Below are 16,802 nucleotides of genomic sequence, written 5' to 3'. Positions count from 1 at the left end.
CACCCCGGAAGACTAGTCTTAACTTGGCGACCATTCTCCAAGGAAAGAAAGAGGGATTGCGCTCGTACGTCCAGAGGTTCAATCAGGAGAAAGCTCAAATTCAGAATCTGTCGAATGAAATGGCCTAGTTGTTGTTCCTTCGAGGGTTAAGGCATAATGGTTTCAAGTTTGACTTGCTTAGGAAAAAGATTCGGACATACGCAGGTGTTCACCAGGAGGCCGAATCATATATAGAGGCCGCTAATTATTGTTCACTTACAAAATCAGAAGAGCCGGCCAAGGGGGCCGAGAAGAAACAACCTTCTCAGCAAGACTTGGTCGACAAAAAGAAGGAAGGAAGCAACAAAAGAAAAGAAGTCTGGGTGGCCGACGGATGAAATCAAAGAAAGCTTAGACGTACGAGCCCCAGTATGAGTATAACAAGGATTGCTATTCAATCTTGATGGAGATCAAAAACAAGTTCGAGTTTAAGAAGCCTCAATCCTTGAGAGGGCCGGCCCAATACCTAAACAAGAACAAGTACTATCATTACCACAAAGACGTCGGGCATGACACAAACGACTGCAACCATTTGAAGATATTATTGGATAAGTTGGCCGAGAAGGGCATTCTCAACTCGTACGTTCTAAAGTCCAAGTTCACCTACTCTCGGACGGACAACAAATCCGAGAAGAAGAAAAACAAAGAGAAAGAAGGTGATGGAAATAACACTGATTCAGGATTTGTGGCCATTATATCAGGCGGCTTTGCTGCAGGTGGCCCGACCATGAATGAAATTAAGCAAGATGCTTGTAATTTTGAAAATGTAATTCACACTGAAGGGGTAAAGGTGGAGCCCTTTCCAGAGGTGACGGTCTGCCTCAAAGCCCCTCACAATGACCCCATGGTGTTCATCTTGAAAGTTGCCAATTTGAAGGCCGGCCGAGTGTTGATAGACACAGGTAGCTCGTTCGACATAATCAACTTAGCTTGTTTGAAAAACTTGAAGTTTCCAAAGGATGCCCTTAAGGATATTTCCCACCTGTTGGTTGGGTTTGGTGGGAGCATTATTCACCCGGTTGGACGGATAGACTTTCCCGTCCGACTTGGTCCAAAGGGAGAGGGAAGGGATATGGTCGTCCACTTCCTAGTTGTTAAGGAACTTACAGGCTATAATGTCATCCTTAACCGCCCCACTTTGACATTAGCTAAGGCAGTAATCGCCCCACATTTAATGCTGATGAAGTTTGAGCGGTCTGATGGGAAGATAGGTTCCATTCAAGGAAATCAAAAGATGGCAAAGGAATGCAATCAGTTAGCCGTGAAGCCAACAGCTCGTGTACGAGGAAACGCGTCCGAGCTAAATTTCAAAGAAGAGTCACTCCAAACATACCAGGTCGGCCAGAAGCGCAAGTCAATTAAGAAAGAGAAAGAATAGCAGTTAATGACCGTCGGCCGGCCAGAAGAGTTAAGGCCACAGTCGGCCGACGATCATACGGACATAGTGCTCGACCCATACCAGCCTGATCGGACGGTCAAAGTGGGCACTATGGCCATGAGTTTGCTTGGGAATGACTTGGTGGATTTGTTAAGAGAATTCAGAGATGTATTTGTTTTCGAAGTTCATGAGATGCCGGGTATTAGCCTAGACTAAGCTGTTCACAAGTTGGCTGTAAATCCGGCAATGAGGCCTGTTCGGCAGAAAAAGAGAAACCATGGTGAAAAAAGGAATCAGGCGGCCGCAACTGAAGTAAAAAATCTGCTAGACAGCGACTTCATTCGCAATGTCACTATCCTGATTAGGTAGCAAATGTAGTTCTTATGAAGAAGCCTAATGGAACTTGGAGAATGTGCGTAGACTACACCGACCTCAACAAGGCATGCCCCAAGGATAGTTTTCCCTTGCCTAAAATTGACCGTACGGTTGATTTAACGGTCGGGCATGCCCTGATGAGCTTTATGGACGCATACTCTAGATTTCACCAGATTCCTTGTGGGAAGAAGATCAAGATAAAACAGCATTTGTGACCGAGCAGGGACTATATTGCTACAAGGTTATGCCATTCGGCCTGAAGAATGCCCTTGCCATGTTTTAAAGACTTGTGAATACGGTCTACAGATATCAGATCGGCCGAAACATGGAAGCTTATATTGATGATATGATTGTAAAATCAAAGAGGCTGGCCGACCATCTGAAGGACCTCCAAGAAACATTTACCGAACACAGGCGGCATAAGATGATGTTAAATCCAAAGAAGTGTGTCTTTGGTGTTGAGTACGACAAATTTCTCGGATTTTAATTGATTAGCGCGACATTGAGGCTAATCTTGAGAAAATTCAGGCGGTCTTAGACATGAAATCGCCCAGAACCATAAAAGAAGTTCAAAGGCTGACCGCTTGTTTAGCTGCGCTCGGACGATTCTGTCAAGATCAGGGGATAAGTGCCGTTATTTTGTCCAGATTATCAAGAAGAAAGCAATGTTTTAGTGGATAGAGGAGGCCGAGGAAGCCTTTGTACAGTTGAAAAATCATTTGCATACCCTTCCTCAGCTCATTAGTCCACTGAAAGATGAGAAGTTGTATATGTATCTTGCAATTTCAGATCATTCCTTAAGTGGCGTCCTGCTTGCAGAAAGGGACGGCCATCAGATACCTGTGTATTTCATCAGCCATGTCCTGCACAATGTCGAGCTTAGGTATCCACCCATTGAAAAGTTCGGCTTGGCATTGTTCATGGCATCAAAGAAGCTAAGGCCCTATTTTCTTGCTCACTCGATTGTGGTCTACACGTACCAATAGTTGAAGAAGTCGTTCACAACATAGGAGGCCAGCCGAATGCTTAAATGAGCCTTAGAATTGAGAGGATTCGATATCACATTCGAACCCAGAAAAGCAATCAAGGGCCAAGCTTTTGCTGATTTCTTGGCCGAAATGACACGACTAGACTTACACCCGGCAGGGGATCAAATTTGGAAAGTTTTTGTGAATGGAAGTGCATCAGCGACCGGATGTGGCGCTGGTATCATATGTCAATCTTCGGAAGGAGACAAGTTTGAATATGCATTGAGATTCCAGTTTCAAGCCAACAAGCAAGTTCTTAAAAATACAAGTCAACAGTCGTACGAAGATTCAGCTTAGCGTCCGAGAAGGATGGAGGAGATGGAAGGTTGAATGAAGGAGGGGGTATTGGCTCGTCCCTTTCCTGTTGTGAGCGGTCGCGTTGTCCTTCGGTCGACTGAGAAGCAGCTTTCTGCCACTTAGATTTATCCATCACCTCGACATGCAGAGCAGAGGCCAAGTTTCCAGTCGTTTTTGCCGGGGACGACTTACCCCCATTGTCCGCATGGATGGACTCATCGTGGACCGCCTCAGTTTGTGGATCCACAGGCTTGGAGACCCCACTAGGTGACAGCTAGGCTTGCACTCCTTCAGATTGCTTCAAAGCAGTCTGCGGCATGGACTTGGCCATTTTGGTGGAAGACTTGGCCCTTGAGGCTATTGTCTTCTTGGCTTTGGAAGACTGGCCGTCCTTAAAAGCATAAGTCGGCTGCTTTCTCTTCAACCGGGAAGTAGGAGTGGCCGCCTGAAAGAAACAAGATAAAGTCAGAAGAAATGAACAAGTGTCCGAGTAAAGTTGAGAAGGAACACCTTCCCAACTAACCAACTCGACAAACTTAGGCAAAAGACGGCGTCCGAGTGAAACCGGATAAGATACCTTTCCTAACATACCAGCTCGGCGCAAAAACAAGTTGAATTGCGTCCGATTAAAATGGGGAAGGACTCTTCCTCCCACACACCAACTCGGCAAAAAAAAAAAAGAAAAAAAAGGAAGAAAGGAGAACAGATAGTCAGTACCTCCTTAGCCTGGTCATGTTGCTGTTGGCGGAGTTTGTACTGCGCTAAGTCCAGATCAGTCATGTCAACCTCCCCCTTCTGCTCTGGATCTAGCATTCCGAGAGCTACGTCTGAGGAAGAAAAAAGAGGAAAAAATGTTAGAATATTTCTATGTTGCAAATAGCATTCGAACGACTAAGTCACAAGGTTCCACCTTGAGAGTAGTTCTGGTATAGGCCACAGGCCGACATGAAAACTAGGTTCCTAAGCCACACGGCCAGGGGAATCCAGTTGCGCGGCACGGTCACCGTATTTCCATCCCTGACTACCTTTCTGACTCCGAAGTAGTCCAGTTGGTGCATGTAGTCAGGGTGGACGGGTGGCTTGCTGGGTCTATGTTGTCTGCGACCGAGTTGAACTAGATCGGCATTGAACCGATTTATCCTCAAGTTAAAATAATCATCCTTTGTCTTAATACGGTAGAATCGGTTCTTCCAGTCTCGCCACTTGGACGGCCTATCCATCACCACCATGAAATCTCTCTGGGTGCTCAAAGTAAACCACCCATCCGTGCCAGCATCCAGGCGGACCATGGAATGCATTTCACATAAAACTGGGACGTCCGGCTTAAAGCTTTGCCGAAGGTTCGTCACCAGATAGCCAAAAATATTTAACCAGCTGTTCGACACCAGTTGGAAGATTGCAATGTTGTATTCATCCAGGAGCTCATGGATGAACGGATGAAGAGGGAAGCAAAGGCCCACTTCCAAGGCAGCGCGATAGACGCTGAAACATTTCTTCTGCTTCCGATTGCTCTCCCAGGCGGCCACCGAGTAAGATCGAGTGGGCGCTACAACTTCGTAGCCTTCTCCCAGGTCCTTAAACTTCAAGTGCAAGAAGGACAAGGCAGCATTTGGTTCTTCGACCGCCTGATCAGCATTTGGTTCTTCGACCGCCTAATCAGCATACGAGTTCTCAACTTCTCCTTCAGCAGCTTGAGGAGTGGCCCCAAATTCAGAGGACAGCGCTGTGTCCAACTCAACACCTTCGGCCGAGCTCCCACCCCTGGAGCCTGGCCGCCTCCAGAAACGACGATGCCTTCAGGCACCAAGGGCCTCTTGCCCTTATCTTTCTGTCCCCCAGCATCCGCCTCTAGAAGGAGGAGCGCTGCGAGGGGGCAGGTCGGCCGGTTCAGCAATGTGGATGCCAGTTCTAGGCCTAGCCGACCTAGTAGTTTGGATTGGGGTTCGTTGAGGATTTTGGACGGACGCCCCAGCGTCCGCTTGAAAAGAGGAAGGATGCCTTCCAGAAGATGGCAGCTCGGACGGCATCATGACTGAGCTGGAAAATTGAGGGAAACGTAATTCCGAATTTTGCCCGGATGCACCCATGATAGAAGAAGTGCCTGGCTGATGTTGACGATTTTCAAGGGACGTGGTCACTTCGACCACAGAGCATTCACTACCGCTAATAGCGGTCGTATTTGTGGTCTCCCTGTCCTTACTCGGATTATAGGGGACTAAGGGGTCCACCATACTCTCATCAGGGTTTCTAGGGACATCTCATTCGTACGTTTGCCTCGTAGCGCTATGTTCGACTGCAGGGACAGAGAAGAATAGGTGGGGGTGAGTTGGTACGCATTAGAAATGGACCCACTCCATAGAGAGGAGGACTCGTCCCCGTCCACTCTAGACTCCTCAGTCCCAGGCGAATGGCCGACCTCATGAGGAGAAACGGACGAAGCAGAGTTTTGAGCCAATTCGTATTATAGAAACAAAAACAAGTAAAAGAAAAAGGGAAGAAGTAAAGAAGAGCAGGCGGTTACCTCCGTATGTTTAGAAAACGTTGAAAGTCTTGAAAGTTGACCGGAAAACTCAAAAATATGACCGGAAACCTCAAACGCACGGCTGAGGTCTCGAAGATTTGAAGGAAGATTACTTTCTCTCTTTAAAAGGCTCTGAATTCTCTCTAAAATTCTCAAATTTCCAAAATGCCAAAATGAAGTCAAACATCTTCTGCCGAATTTATGAGGGCAAAATGGTAAAACCATCTTTCCCGCCCAAGAATTCGAACGGTAACTTTTCGAAAAAGTTTAAACGGTTAAAAAACCGCTTCGTCATCTAAGACGGGAAGAGATACAAACACTCTAACGGCGCGTCAAAATAGACGGCCAGGTCAGCAGAATTTGAATCGCCACTCTGAAAAATACGAATGACAGATGTTCCCTCTCAAGCCAGTCGGCACAACCTGTCCGCCTGATTTAAGACTTAAAAGTCCTCTAAGGAAATTAGGCAGACCAAACAAGGCGTACAGCCCAAAGGGGGGATCATCCTGACATATGGACGCAACTGTCCGCCCTCTATAAACCAAACAAGGCGTCCAGCCCAAAGGAGAGATCCCTCTGATAGATGGACGTAACTGTCCGCCCTCTAAAAATGAAAAGTGCTCAGAAAACCTAAGTATTTGGACGTATTCGAACAAGTAGAAGATCAGAGGAGGCGACCCGTATGGTACGAGTCACCACTTCTGAGGGGCAAATGTTTAGGGTAAAAATACCCCAACACGCGGTCCAATCCCATAGTGACACGTGGCCCAGTCAAAGGGCGAAACGTGTCCCTATAGGTAGGGGTGTTCAGATCCGGGTACCCGGATCTTCGGGTAGTTGATAAGTCGGCCCGTGTCCCATCCCGGATAATTCGAGTACTCAAATATCGGATAATTCGGGTACCCGATATTCGGGTACTCGAATATCGGATAATTCGGGTACCCGATATTCGGGTACCCGAATTATCCGGGACGGGACGCGGGTACCCGAATTTTATTTATCCAAGAAAGGAGTGAATGGAGAAACCCAAAACGTACCTCCTCTCCTCCTAAGCCACCATCAAAATCACCCTACCACCACCGCAATTCACCACCCACCACCACCTCAATTCACCACCCACCACCACCTAAATTCACTCCACCACCACCAAAACCTCCCACCAACCAAGGTCCACCACCGAAACCCCAAACCCACAACGAACCGACAACCCAACACCACCGATAGCCACAACCCACAATCGAAAGCAACCCAACCAAACCCCATCCACACCAAATCGAAACCACCACCACCAAATTTAACCAAAAATAATGAAATTTAGAAAAAAAAAAAGCATGATAATTACCAAAAATCATATCATATAAATGGATTTCTTAAAAATAAAAAAAAAAAGAAAGAAAATTAAAAACAAGAAACCATACCTTTTAAACCGAAAATGGCCTTGAATTTCACCTCGGATTTGGTTTAAAACGGTCAAATTCGACCATGAAAACTCTAGATCTAGAGTTTTCATGGTCGAATTTAACCATTAAAACCTTCGTTTTGACCATGAAAACCGAAAGAAAGAGAAAAAAAAGGAGAAAGAAAGAGGCGTGAGAAAGAACAGAGGAAAGGGAAAAAAGGGAGGAGAGGAGAAAAGGAGAGCAACGAAGAAAAGGAGGAAAGAGAAAGCAGAGAGGAGAAGAGAGAGAAAGAGGAGGATGGGCTGAAAAAGAAAGAGAAGAAGATAGGGTACGGTGTGGGTGGGTAACTTTTTTGGTTATTTTTTGAGGTAATTTTTTTTTTTTTAAACGGGTATCCGGGTACCCGATAATTGCAAAGCTTGTCCCATGTCCCGGCCCACGAAAGTGCTATTTTACCGGGATGGGTACCCGACCCGAAAAAAACTAAAAATTTTGAAAATTTCCCGTCGGGATATCGGGACAGGACAACTGGGTCGGGTTTTTTTGAACACCCCTACCTATAGGAAGATGACACGTGTCAAGAAATATAAAGAACACCTGAATTGAGAGCAAAAGGCCTCCTTATATCAGGAGGCCTAAATCCCGAGAAAGCCGCAAAACGGCGCCCCCTATTTGGACACGTGCTTCTCTTGATTGCGCCGCCAATCAGAGCACGGAATTCTAGGCCACTAACCCTGAAGGGGCACACTTTCCCTCCCTTATACATACCCCAATTATTTATGATGGGAGGGGTGGATATAGACATCATTATAAGAGCATTGAAAGCTCCAACTTCTCTCTACTTTCTCTCTCTACATTTATTTCGCTTTCCAATCACTAACTTGATCGTCAGAGGCAAATATTCCGTATACCGGAATATTCGTTATTTTGCAGGCGTCAAAGACCGTCCGACTATATTCACGACCAGTATATTGAGGGATTCCAAAAAATCCCGAAACAATGCTCATATATAGTACATACAACATCACATTGCGTAGATTTTTATTTATTTTTTTATTGTTTTTTTTCTTTTTTTAAGAAATCATATTCCGTAGATAAGGTGTTGAAAAAGTAGAAACATTTATACTATATATTAAAAGGCGTTCCTTTTAAAGGAACGGTGTCACGTGGCACCGTTCAAAGTATGTGTGTCATGTCACAATGCCACGTCACCATCCAAAGTATATGCGTCACGTAAACTAGCCACTTCATTTAACAAAATAAAATATGCTTTGAACAAGATTCAAAGCCATAACCTCCAATATATATAGGTAATACATTTATCATCTCAACCAACTTTTATTAATGTTTCAAATTTCATATAATATTATATGTTTCTTTCATTTATTAAGTAAATTAGAGGTGATATAATTAATTTATTTTACACAAGATGAGAATATAAATACATATGATGTAAAAAAAAATGTGATACCTAAGGCAACGCCCGAACCACTGCACACACTAACTATACAAATACTTGAACATATATTAAATTAAAAAACTACACAAACTAGCAATTAGGGGCATCATCCGAGATACACACTAGTTAAATAAAATTAAAAAATACTTTGTCTAATTCCACGAAAAACAAAAGTTAAAAGAAGAATGTACGACTTTTGGGCATATATTAATAACTTCAAAAGAGTGAGTCAAATAAATTCACAAACACAGTAGTAAAGTGAAGTAGTAAAAGTGTAAAACACTCAACACGGAAACACCATCTGGAACAATCATCCAATACCCAAATATTGCATCAAAACAACCCATCACAATAACAATAACCAACATTAAATGGATGGTGACAATTTACGTCATTTTGACATTTCTCTCATTCTAATCAATCCTTCCATTACAAATCTTTACAATTTTCTCATAAATTACAACTATTCATCACAAACACAGTAGTAAAGTGAAGTAGTAAAAGTGTAAAACACTCAACACGGAAACACCATCTGGAACAATCATCCAATACCCAAATATTGCATCAAAACAACCCATCACAATAACAATAACCAACATTAAATGGATGGTGACAATTTACGTCATTTTGACATTTCTCTCATTCTAATCAATCCTTCCATTACAAATCTTTACAATTTTCTCATAAATTACAACTATTCATCACAAACACAGTAGTAAAGTGAAGTAGTAAAAGTGTAAAACACTCAACACGGAAACACCATCTGGAACAATCATCCAATACCCAAATATTGCATCAAAACAACCCATCACAATAACAATAACCAACATTAAATGGATGGTGACAATTTACGTCATTTTGACATTTCTCTCATTCTAATCAATCCTTCCATTACAAATCTTTACAATTTTCTCATAAATTACAACTATTCATCACAAACACAGTAGTAAAGTGAAGTAGTAAAAGTGTAAAACACTCAACACGGAAACACCATCTGGAACAATCATCCAATACCCAAATATTGCATCAAAACAACCCATCACAATAACAATAACCAACATTAAATGGATGGTGACAATTTACGTCATTTTGACATTTCTCTCATTCTAATCAATCCTTCCATTACAAATCTTTACAATTTTCTCATAAATTACAACTATTCATCACAAACACAGTAGTAAAGTGAAGTAGTAAAAGTGTAAAACACTCAACACGGAAACACCATCTGGAACAATCATCCAATACCCAAATATTGCATCAAAACAACCCATCACAATAACAATAACCAACATTAAATGGATGGTGACAATTTACGTCATTTTGACATTTCTCTCATTCTAATCAATCCTTCCATTACAAATCTTTACAATTTTCTCATAAATTACAACTATTCATCATTCCACTTTCTCTCTCTTCCCCTTTCCTAAAACTAAAATAAACTAAACCAAAACCTCCATTCCTTCATTTCATTTCCATTAACACGCTCTTAGCCCTTTCCAGCTCAACCAACATTGTTAAAAATGGTAGACCAACAAGATGATAATATTAATAATCATCATAATACTACTCTCAAACGTCGAAACAGCCTCCCTTCTGCCGTCATCGTTCCGCCTCGTAAACCCAAACCATTAAACGGCAACCGCCACAGCAACAACAGATCGCCGCCGTTGCCGCCGTCGTTCTCCGCCGCGGATTTCGAGCTTTTTCCGTTGAAGTCACCGCCGTTACCATCATCAGATAACTACACTTCTTTAAGAGATATTCTACCGTGCAGTCCTTCATCCATTCTCTCTCCTACTCCGGCGATCGCAATCGCCGGAATTTCATCTTCTTCGTGTGGTTCGGGGTATGAGATTTCGATTCGTAACCGTTTGGTTAAACAGGCTGCTTGGGCCTACCTTCAGCCTACTGTTTCGACTTCTCCTTCTTCTTCATCTCGCCGGCTCTGTTTTTCCGGCGAATTTTTCCGGCGAACGGTGTCGGAGACTGTAACACGTGTCTATGATTGGTTGGTAGACGCTTTCTGGCTCATCCTGTGCAGATAACGACGGATTGTATTCTTTTCATTTCTCTTCTTTTTTTTTCCCAAAAAAAAAAAAATATTTGCAAATTTGTGTGGTGGCAAATATGTAATTACAAACGTGAGGAAAATGAAATAATTAAAGTAAAAAAAAGTGTGTTTTTTTTTTGGGTGAATTATAAACGATGGAGTTTTGTACAGTATGATTTTTTTGGGTAAAAATGTCAAAATGGTGTTTGTTTAGGTGATCATTGAATGGGTTTTGATCGCCTAAACTTTAAACGGGTCGGGCTAAGCTTGCTCGTTTCTTTTTCTGGGCCTTTGGAATGGGCTTCTTCCGGAACCTCTTCAATGCGGATGTATTCAGTTTGGGCCTCTTCAAGTTCCATTTGGACCAGTTTGGACTTGGAAAGTTGGGCTTCATTTTTGAACAAACTAGGAAATGCAGCTGGAAGTGGAGGTGCTGATGGAGCTGGCTGTTCCTCTCGGTGATTGGGGTGTAGTGGCGAGGCGGATGGTGGTGATTCAGGCTTTGATTTTCGTTGTCGGAGAGTCCAAAGGCTGGACCCTTTTGAAGGTGGTGGTGGTGGGCTGCCCCTGCCATCTCGTCGTTTCCGATCATCTTTCTGCAATGTGCCAAATAACAAATCAATGCTCAGCAAAAATAGTGTGTGTGTGTGTAAGTTGTTAAGTGTTATAGGTTTACTCATGATTAATATTTGAATACATGAAATTTGTCTCCCTTTTGCACTTATTTAGTGTGGGACTGTGGGATCCAATGTGCATTGACTTACTTATAATGCTAGAGTATATACAAAGGTAAAAAGAACATATACACTACTTTGCATAATCCCGTGGCATTCCTAAATGCTTCATCTAAAAAACAAAGTAATATTTGTTCCTTTTTTTTTATATGTTTGTGAAATGCACGTTTCTAAATTCGCATGATCACAATTCATCGCTTCACTTGCCTAAAAATGAAAGACAACGCTATGACAACGAGAGAACGAGAGAAACATAGACAACTGAATGATTTAAAGGATTCAGTGTGATCTATAGTTAATCATTACTGGGTCCAAATTCTAACATTTCAAGAAGTATATTAGCATACATCATACAACAGTTAATCATAGACATTATAGTGAATTATGACTTCTTTCACGAGGCATTCGACCTTAGCTGAGGCATGTATGATTCGGGAAGAATTTTCGTGGGCCTATTTAGACGGCGACAGAAATTGAGAAAGATATACCTGAGTGCTGCCGCCTCTAAGCCTGGAAGACTGGTTGGCTATGTAGTCAAACACATTGAAAATTGCTGATGATCCCAATTCAGTGCAGTTTTGCCAGTAGTAAATGGCTACATCCCAAGCTCTATATCTTAATTCCTGCAGATTCTTGTCAATGTCCGTCTCATGTTTTGACACAAATGGCCTTAATAAGCTCTCATACACATAAGAAGTTCCCTGCATCATACCACATTTCTGTCAGTTACACCCTAATATCAGAGTTACACATCAGGGTTAAACATAAGTTAGTTAATCACCTTTGTTTGTGGATACCAAAGGTAGATAATGAAAGCCAACTTCAACTCTCCATATAACGGAACCCTTTAGGTGAAAATGAAATCATGTTAGTAGTAATTGAAAGAAAAAACAGGTAAATTAGATGACAATTTTGAGATACTTCCTCTGTAAAGGAGAAACCTCTGCTTACCATGATATGAATATATCACCAAACCTCTCACAAACTGAAAGTACAGCAATAATGATCCTACAGAGATGAACAATCGAGGACTCAGTGAACAATAACATGATTAAAGCTATTTAAATTTAAACCAAATCACTTAAAGAATTTACTGATTACCTTATGTACAATATAGTTACTTTGTTAACATTATAAACCTGATACTAACTAGTATTTCAATTTCTGATCTTACTTAAGAGTGATCAACAAGTCTTGATTGTAGATTATAAAATAAAGTAATACAATTGTATAACGACAAGTATAATGTGTTGTTGTTTGCTACTGTGATTAGCATAATTCTTAGGGTATTTTGATTTTTACCACCTTCAAATAACGACTTTATTGAATTTACCACCTCCAAAAAAAAAAGATTTACTTTACCACCTCATAAAAAAATAAAACATCAGTTTTACCACCAATCACCTCCAACTAACGGATTCCGTCCATAAATCCGTTAGTGGGGCCTACCTTGCACACGTGTCGCCATATTATTGGGTAAGTTTTTAAAAAAAATTAAAAAAATCCCCATTAATCAACCGGTGTTGCTGCCACCGTCAGGACCCCCACCGCCGACCAGCCACGACCAGCCCCCACCACCTAACCGCTACGACCAGCCCCCACCACCTAACCGCTACGACCAGCACCACCACCGCACCACACAGCCACAACCACCTTTCCACCAATTTTTATTTATTTTTTTGCTCTGTTTTCTCGAAAGCCACAACAATGGCGTCTCTTCCAATGGAGTTAATCACCTCCATTCTTTTCGATTACCCACTAAATCACTACTTCGCTTCAAATGCGTTTCCAAGGCTTGGCATTCCTTAATCAATCAACAGCACCCATTTAATCAGACTTCATCTCGCTCATTCTCTCTCCTCTGACCGTCGTCTTCTTATCCTCAACCATGGAAGTCACCTGGAATCGACTCCATTGAAGTGGGGTTCTGAGCTTGATGCTAAAAACGATTGACAAGGTTTGATTTACCCAATTCTTTTTCTGGTTTTGAGGTTTCGATTTGTGGGTATTGTAATGGATTAATTGCTTTGGTTTGTAGAAATGTTGATGATAATCGATTTGTATCCTTGTTGTTGGTGATTTGACTTCTTAGTTTTTGGCAGCCACCAAATCCCGACCACCCATAAATCCCCTTCTAATTCCGACCACTCTAAAAACCCTAGCCACCACCAAATTTCGCACTCCTAAAACCCTAACCACCACCTAATTCCGACCACCTCCCTAACCCACACACCAAATTCCGGCCCCTCCTTAGTCACACACGAAATTCCGACCAACCGAGGTAGTTGATTTCGTTGCTGGTTGGTTTACACGGAAGATCGGGGAAGATGAAGAAGAAACGTCAAAAAGGTGGGCCCTACTAACGGATTTGTGGACGGAATCCGTTAGTTGGTGGTAAAATCGATTTTTTGGAAATTTTGTTGGTGGTAAAGTAAATCTTTTTTTTTGGAGGTGGTAAATTCAATTAAGTGGTTATTTGAAGGTGGTAAAAGTTAAAATAACCTAATTCTTATCCATGGAGTCCAAAAGTGCCTTAGGTTCTTAGTACTACCTTTTTAAGCCAAGCAAGAAAAATGCTCTTTCTGTAATTTTCCCTACATATCCATATCATACCAATCTCTGTTACCAACTCAACTACAATAAACTTACCAAAATAGTGACTCAGGCAGTTTTTGGTAGGGGCCGAGTTCTTGTCAATTCTCACTATGATTAAGGCTTCATTCTATGACCTAACTTCTCGTCACACAAACTCATAAACTCTTTTTTTTTTTTTTTTCCATGCTTATTACTAGTTCAAAATGAACTTAATGCTACGTAGCACTTATCTAAACTTACATACACTGACGGCCAAAAGAACTAAATTAGATTACTCCGTAGTAAATATTACTAGATGTTGATATTTTACTCAAATAAGTTAAAATTTGACATATAATGCCCAGAAATTGATCTTTATCACCTTGGTGGGTATAATGTGAGGGAAGTTAGTGTGAGTTGTGAAATAGAGCAGTTGACCACCTCAACCACCTACAAAGTTTAGGCCAGCCAACTAAAACACCCATAACTCTCTCATTCATCACATGATCCCCAAAATTACTCTCCCACGTTCCCCCACTTTTTATTTTTTTATATTAATAATATTTTATAAACTTAAAATTAAATGAATGCACAAAGGATATTATATTTTACATTGTACTTTAGAAATACATAATCTGATAAACTACAACGATAAATAATTGGAACGGCTAGACTAGACATTATGTTGTATAATGTGTGTAATACTCCCGTTCTATACAAAATATGGTGCAATTGAACAAAGAACTTTTAATAATAACACTACTCCATTATGAAATTTTGAACCAGAATTTCGTAAAGATTGTATACAATCAATGAAAACTTGATGCAAGTAACGGGAAAATGTAACAGAGAATATAATAATCAATATTCAATTGAGCAAATAATTGTTAAATTTCAAGATACAGTAGAATATACCAATTTAACATCAATAATTATCAATCAATAAACGATATATATCCAATTATTATCAACACAAAAAAAAAAAAAAAAAACAAAAATCATCAAACAACTTCTTATATTAATTCCATCATAAAAATAATATAGTAGTACAAAAAACGTACCAGTATTGACACCAAAACCGGAGTTCTTCGATGTTAACTTTGTTCCTTTCCACCGTTTTGAAACACTCAAATGCTGGGTATGCAAACCCCAATACCATACTACAATCGCAAATTCTTCTATCAGACGGTTTAATTTGAATCACAAAATTTCTCTAACACGAATCAACTAATACTACTACTATTGCAAATTCTTGTATCAGACGGTTTTACTTGAATCGCAATTTTTTGTATAAAACGAATTAAGAGTACAAAATCAAACAAATGTAATCGAAAGTTCAAGTAAAAACAGAATGAAACAAATCACTTACAAAAGTCCTCTTCCGATGAAATCTCCTAACATTTTTGATGATCAATTTCAGATTGCGTTACGAAAAACCATATACTATATCAACAAATCAAAGTATGAATGAAGAAGAATAAGGAATTGATTTATATAACTGCGAAATGATCAAAGGTTCTAACAAAAAATGAGTAATTGAAGAAGTCAGAACCCAGAAATTTATATTCACAAAAATAAAAACAGAGGTCAATCACATTGAACAGAAGATTCAATGGAAATTACAGATATAGAGTAGAATGTATCATCGAATTTTGATGAATTTAATTTTTGGGGGTTTAAAAGAAATTAAGAAAACTTGAAAAAGGAGGAAACTGAAGTTTACAAGCCAAAGGGTATTATATATATTGTGTACAAAAGAGAAAAAAAAGGGGGAAGATTAATAAAAAAAAAAAAAAAAGAGTGGTTAAAGAAAATGAAGAATGATGATTGGATAAAAGTATTTGAATTCGAGAAGAAAAAAAAAAAAGGAGAGAGAAAATGGGGAGGAATATTACTTGCCGGGGACGCCTGCGAAAAAAAAAAAAAAAAAGAAGGGATGATGATGATAATGAAATAGGGCGAAGATTCAGTCCACCGTTTGGGCAGTTATTCTTTCGCTTTTAGTCTTACTAATTTATTGCTTCACTCATTTCCCTCCATATTGTTCTTGCTTGCTTTATTTTTCTTTTTTCTACTTTAGAAGAATTCCTTGATTTGGGAATAAAACCAAATTTGGGTGCCAAAAATAACATCCTAAAGTCCATATACTACGAGGTATGAAGCTGATAAGATATGAAGTACACGCGAGTTATGGTTGTGAGTTTGTGACTTGTATTTCCGTCAGATATTACTTCTCATTAGATTTAGTTGTAGAAAATACATACACCTCGTATGTAGCTTTTATACCTGAAATTACCTTATTCAAACAATGAAATTTTAAACCTTTTCTATTACACTTTGAATTATCTAGAAACGTAACACACTTTCAAACTTGAACATATCTTATGTTATGAAGTTATGAGAATATTATGTTGTATGAGATGTTATGGTTCCCACCCAAGTGTTGGTAAAATCTGCTTCTTTTGTGGTCCATTTATTGGCTCAATTTTATGACAATTTACTTGTTTGTGAAAGTCTAATTTAAGACTAAACTTGATGGCTTATTTAGTAAGCCTTAATGGAGTAACCCTTAAGGTAGTGAGTATGAGGAAAGCAGCAGCTAGCACAACACAAAAAGAGAGAGCAAAGTGAGGGTTCTAGAAGTAGCCATTCTCGGATTTTTTAGAGCAACTTTCACTGTTGGATCGTTGCCAAAAACTCCACTGTTGGATCGTGCTGAAATATTACCAGCTTGTTCTAGACATCAAGACTTCATTTTGGACGGTCAGATCGTCTTATTGAGCTCTAGTTTGGTCAGAATTGCTGCTGGACAGACTTGCTATTTTTGGGTGAATTCTACACCTTTTGTTATCTAATTTTGATCTCTTATTGTTGTTGTTGGTGGGCGTATGAATCCTTTGTAGACTGATTTAGGGTTCTTTTTCCCTTAATTTATCAATAAGAGAAG

The 16,802-nt window shown here is 40.4% G+C and overlaps 3 protein-coding genes across 3 annotated transcripts; 2 read left to right on the top strand and 1 right to left on the bottom strand.

Moving 5' to 3' along the window:
- Window positions 1–442: 442 nt before the first annotated feature.
- Window positions 443–1,417, top strand: LOC110732407. The gene has a single exon (XM_021912350.1). The coding sequence runs from the start codon at window positions 443–445 to the stop codon at window positions 1,415–1,417; it is 975 nt and encodes a 324-aa protein (XP_021768042.1).
- Window positions 1,418–8,471: 7,054 nt separating this feature from the next.
- LOC110730209 lies at window positions 8,472–10,684 on the top strand. Its single transcript, XM_021909994.1, has one exon. The coding sequence runs from the start codon at window positions 10,018–10,020 to the stop codon at window positions 10,540–10,542; it is 525 nt and encodes a 174-aa protein (XP_021765686.1). The 5' UTR covers window positions 8,472–10,017; the 3' UTR covers window positions 10,543–10,684.
- Window positions 10,657–15,751, bottom strand: LOC110730200 (putative HVA22-like protein g). Its single transcript, XM_021909982.1, has 6 exons — window positions 15,225–15,751; window positions 14,917–15,015; window positions 12,233–12,289; window positions 12,063–12,126; window positions 11,770–11,982; window positions 10,657–11,143 (listed from the first exon to the last, which is right to left on the bottom strand). Exons 1-6 carry the CDS (start codon window positions 15,254–15,256, stop codon window positions 10,766–10,768), a joined length of 843 nt encoding a protein of 280 aa, XP_021765674.1. The 5' UTR covers window positions 15,257–15,751; the 3' UTR covers window positions 10,657–10,765.
- Between the last annotated feature and the right edge of the window lie 1,051 nt (window positions 15,752–16,802).

Source organism: Chenopodium quinoa, unplaced genomic scaffold (assembly GCF_001683475.1).
Source record: "Chenopodium quinoa cultivar QQ74 unplaced genomic scaffold, ASM168347v1, whole genome shotgun sequence".
Taxonomy (NCBI): Eukaryota; Viridiplantae; Streptophyta; class Magnoliopsida; order Caryophyllales; family Amaranthaceae; genus Chenopodium; species Chenopodium quinoa.
This window is presented reverse-complemented; position numbering and strand designations above follow the sequence as displayed.

What these genes read in the sequence shown, in the direction of transcription:
- LOC110730200 (XM_021909982.1), bottom strand. Translation starts at nt 15,256, where the DNA reads ATGTTAGGAGATTTCATCGGAAGAGGACTTTT. An exon ending in CGGTTTTGGTGTCAATACTG is followed by an intron (nt 12,290 to 14,916) that starts GTACGTTTTTTG and finishes TCATCTCTGTAG; the next exon opens with GATCATTATTGCTGTACTTT. An exon ending in TTAGAGGCGGCAGCACTCAG is followed by an intron (nt 11,144 to 11,769) that starts GTATATCTTTCT and finishes GGCACATTGCAG; the next exon opens with AAAGATGATCGGAAACGACG.
- LOC110732407 (XM_021912350.1), top strand. Translation starts at nt 443, where the DNA reads ATGGAGATCAAAAACAAGTTCGAGTTTAAGAAGCCTCAATCCTTGAGA.
- LOC110730209 (XM_021909994.1), top strand. Translation starts at nt 10,018, where the DNA reads ATGGTAGACCAACAAGATGATAATATTAATAATCATCATAATACTACT.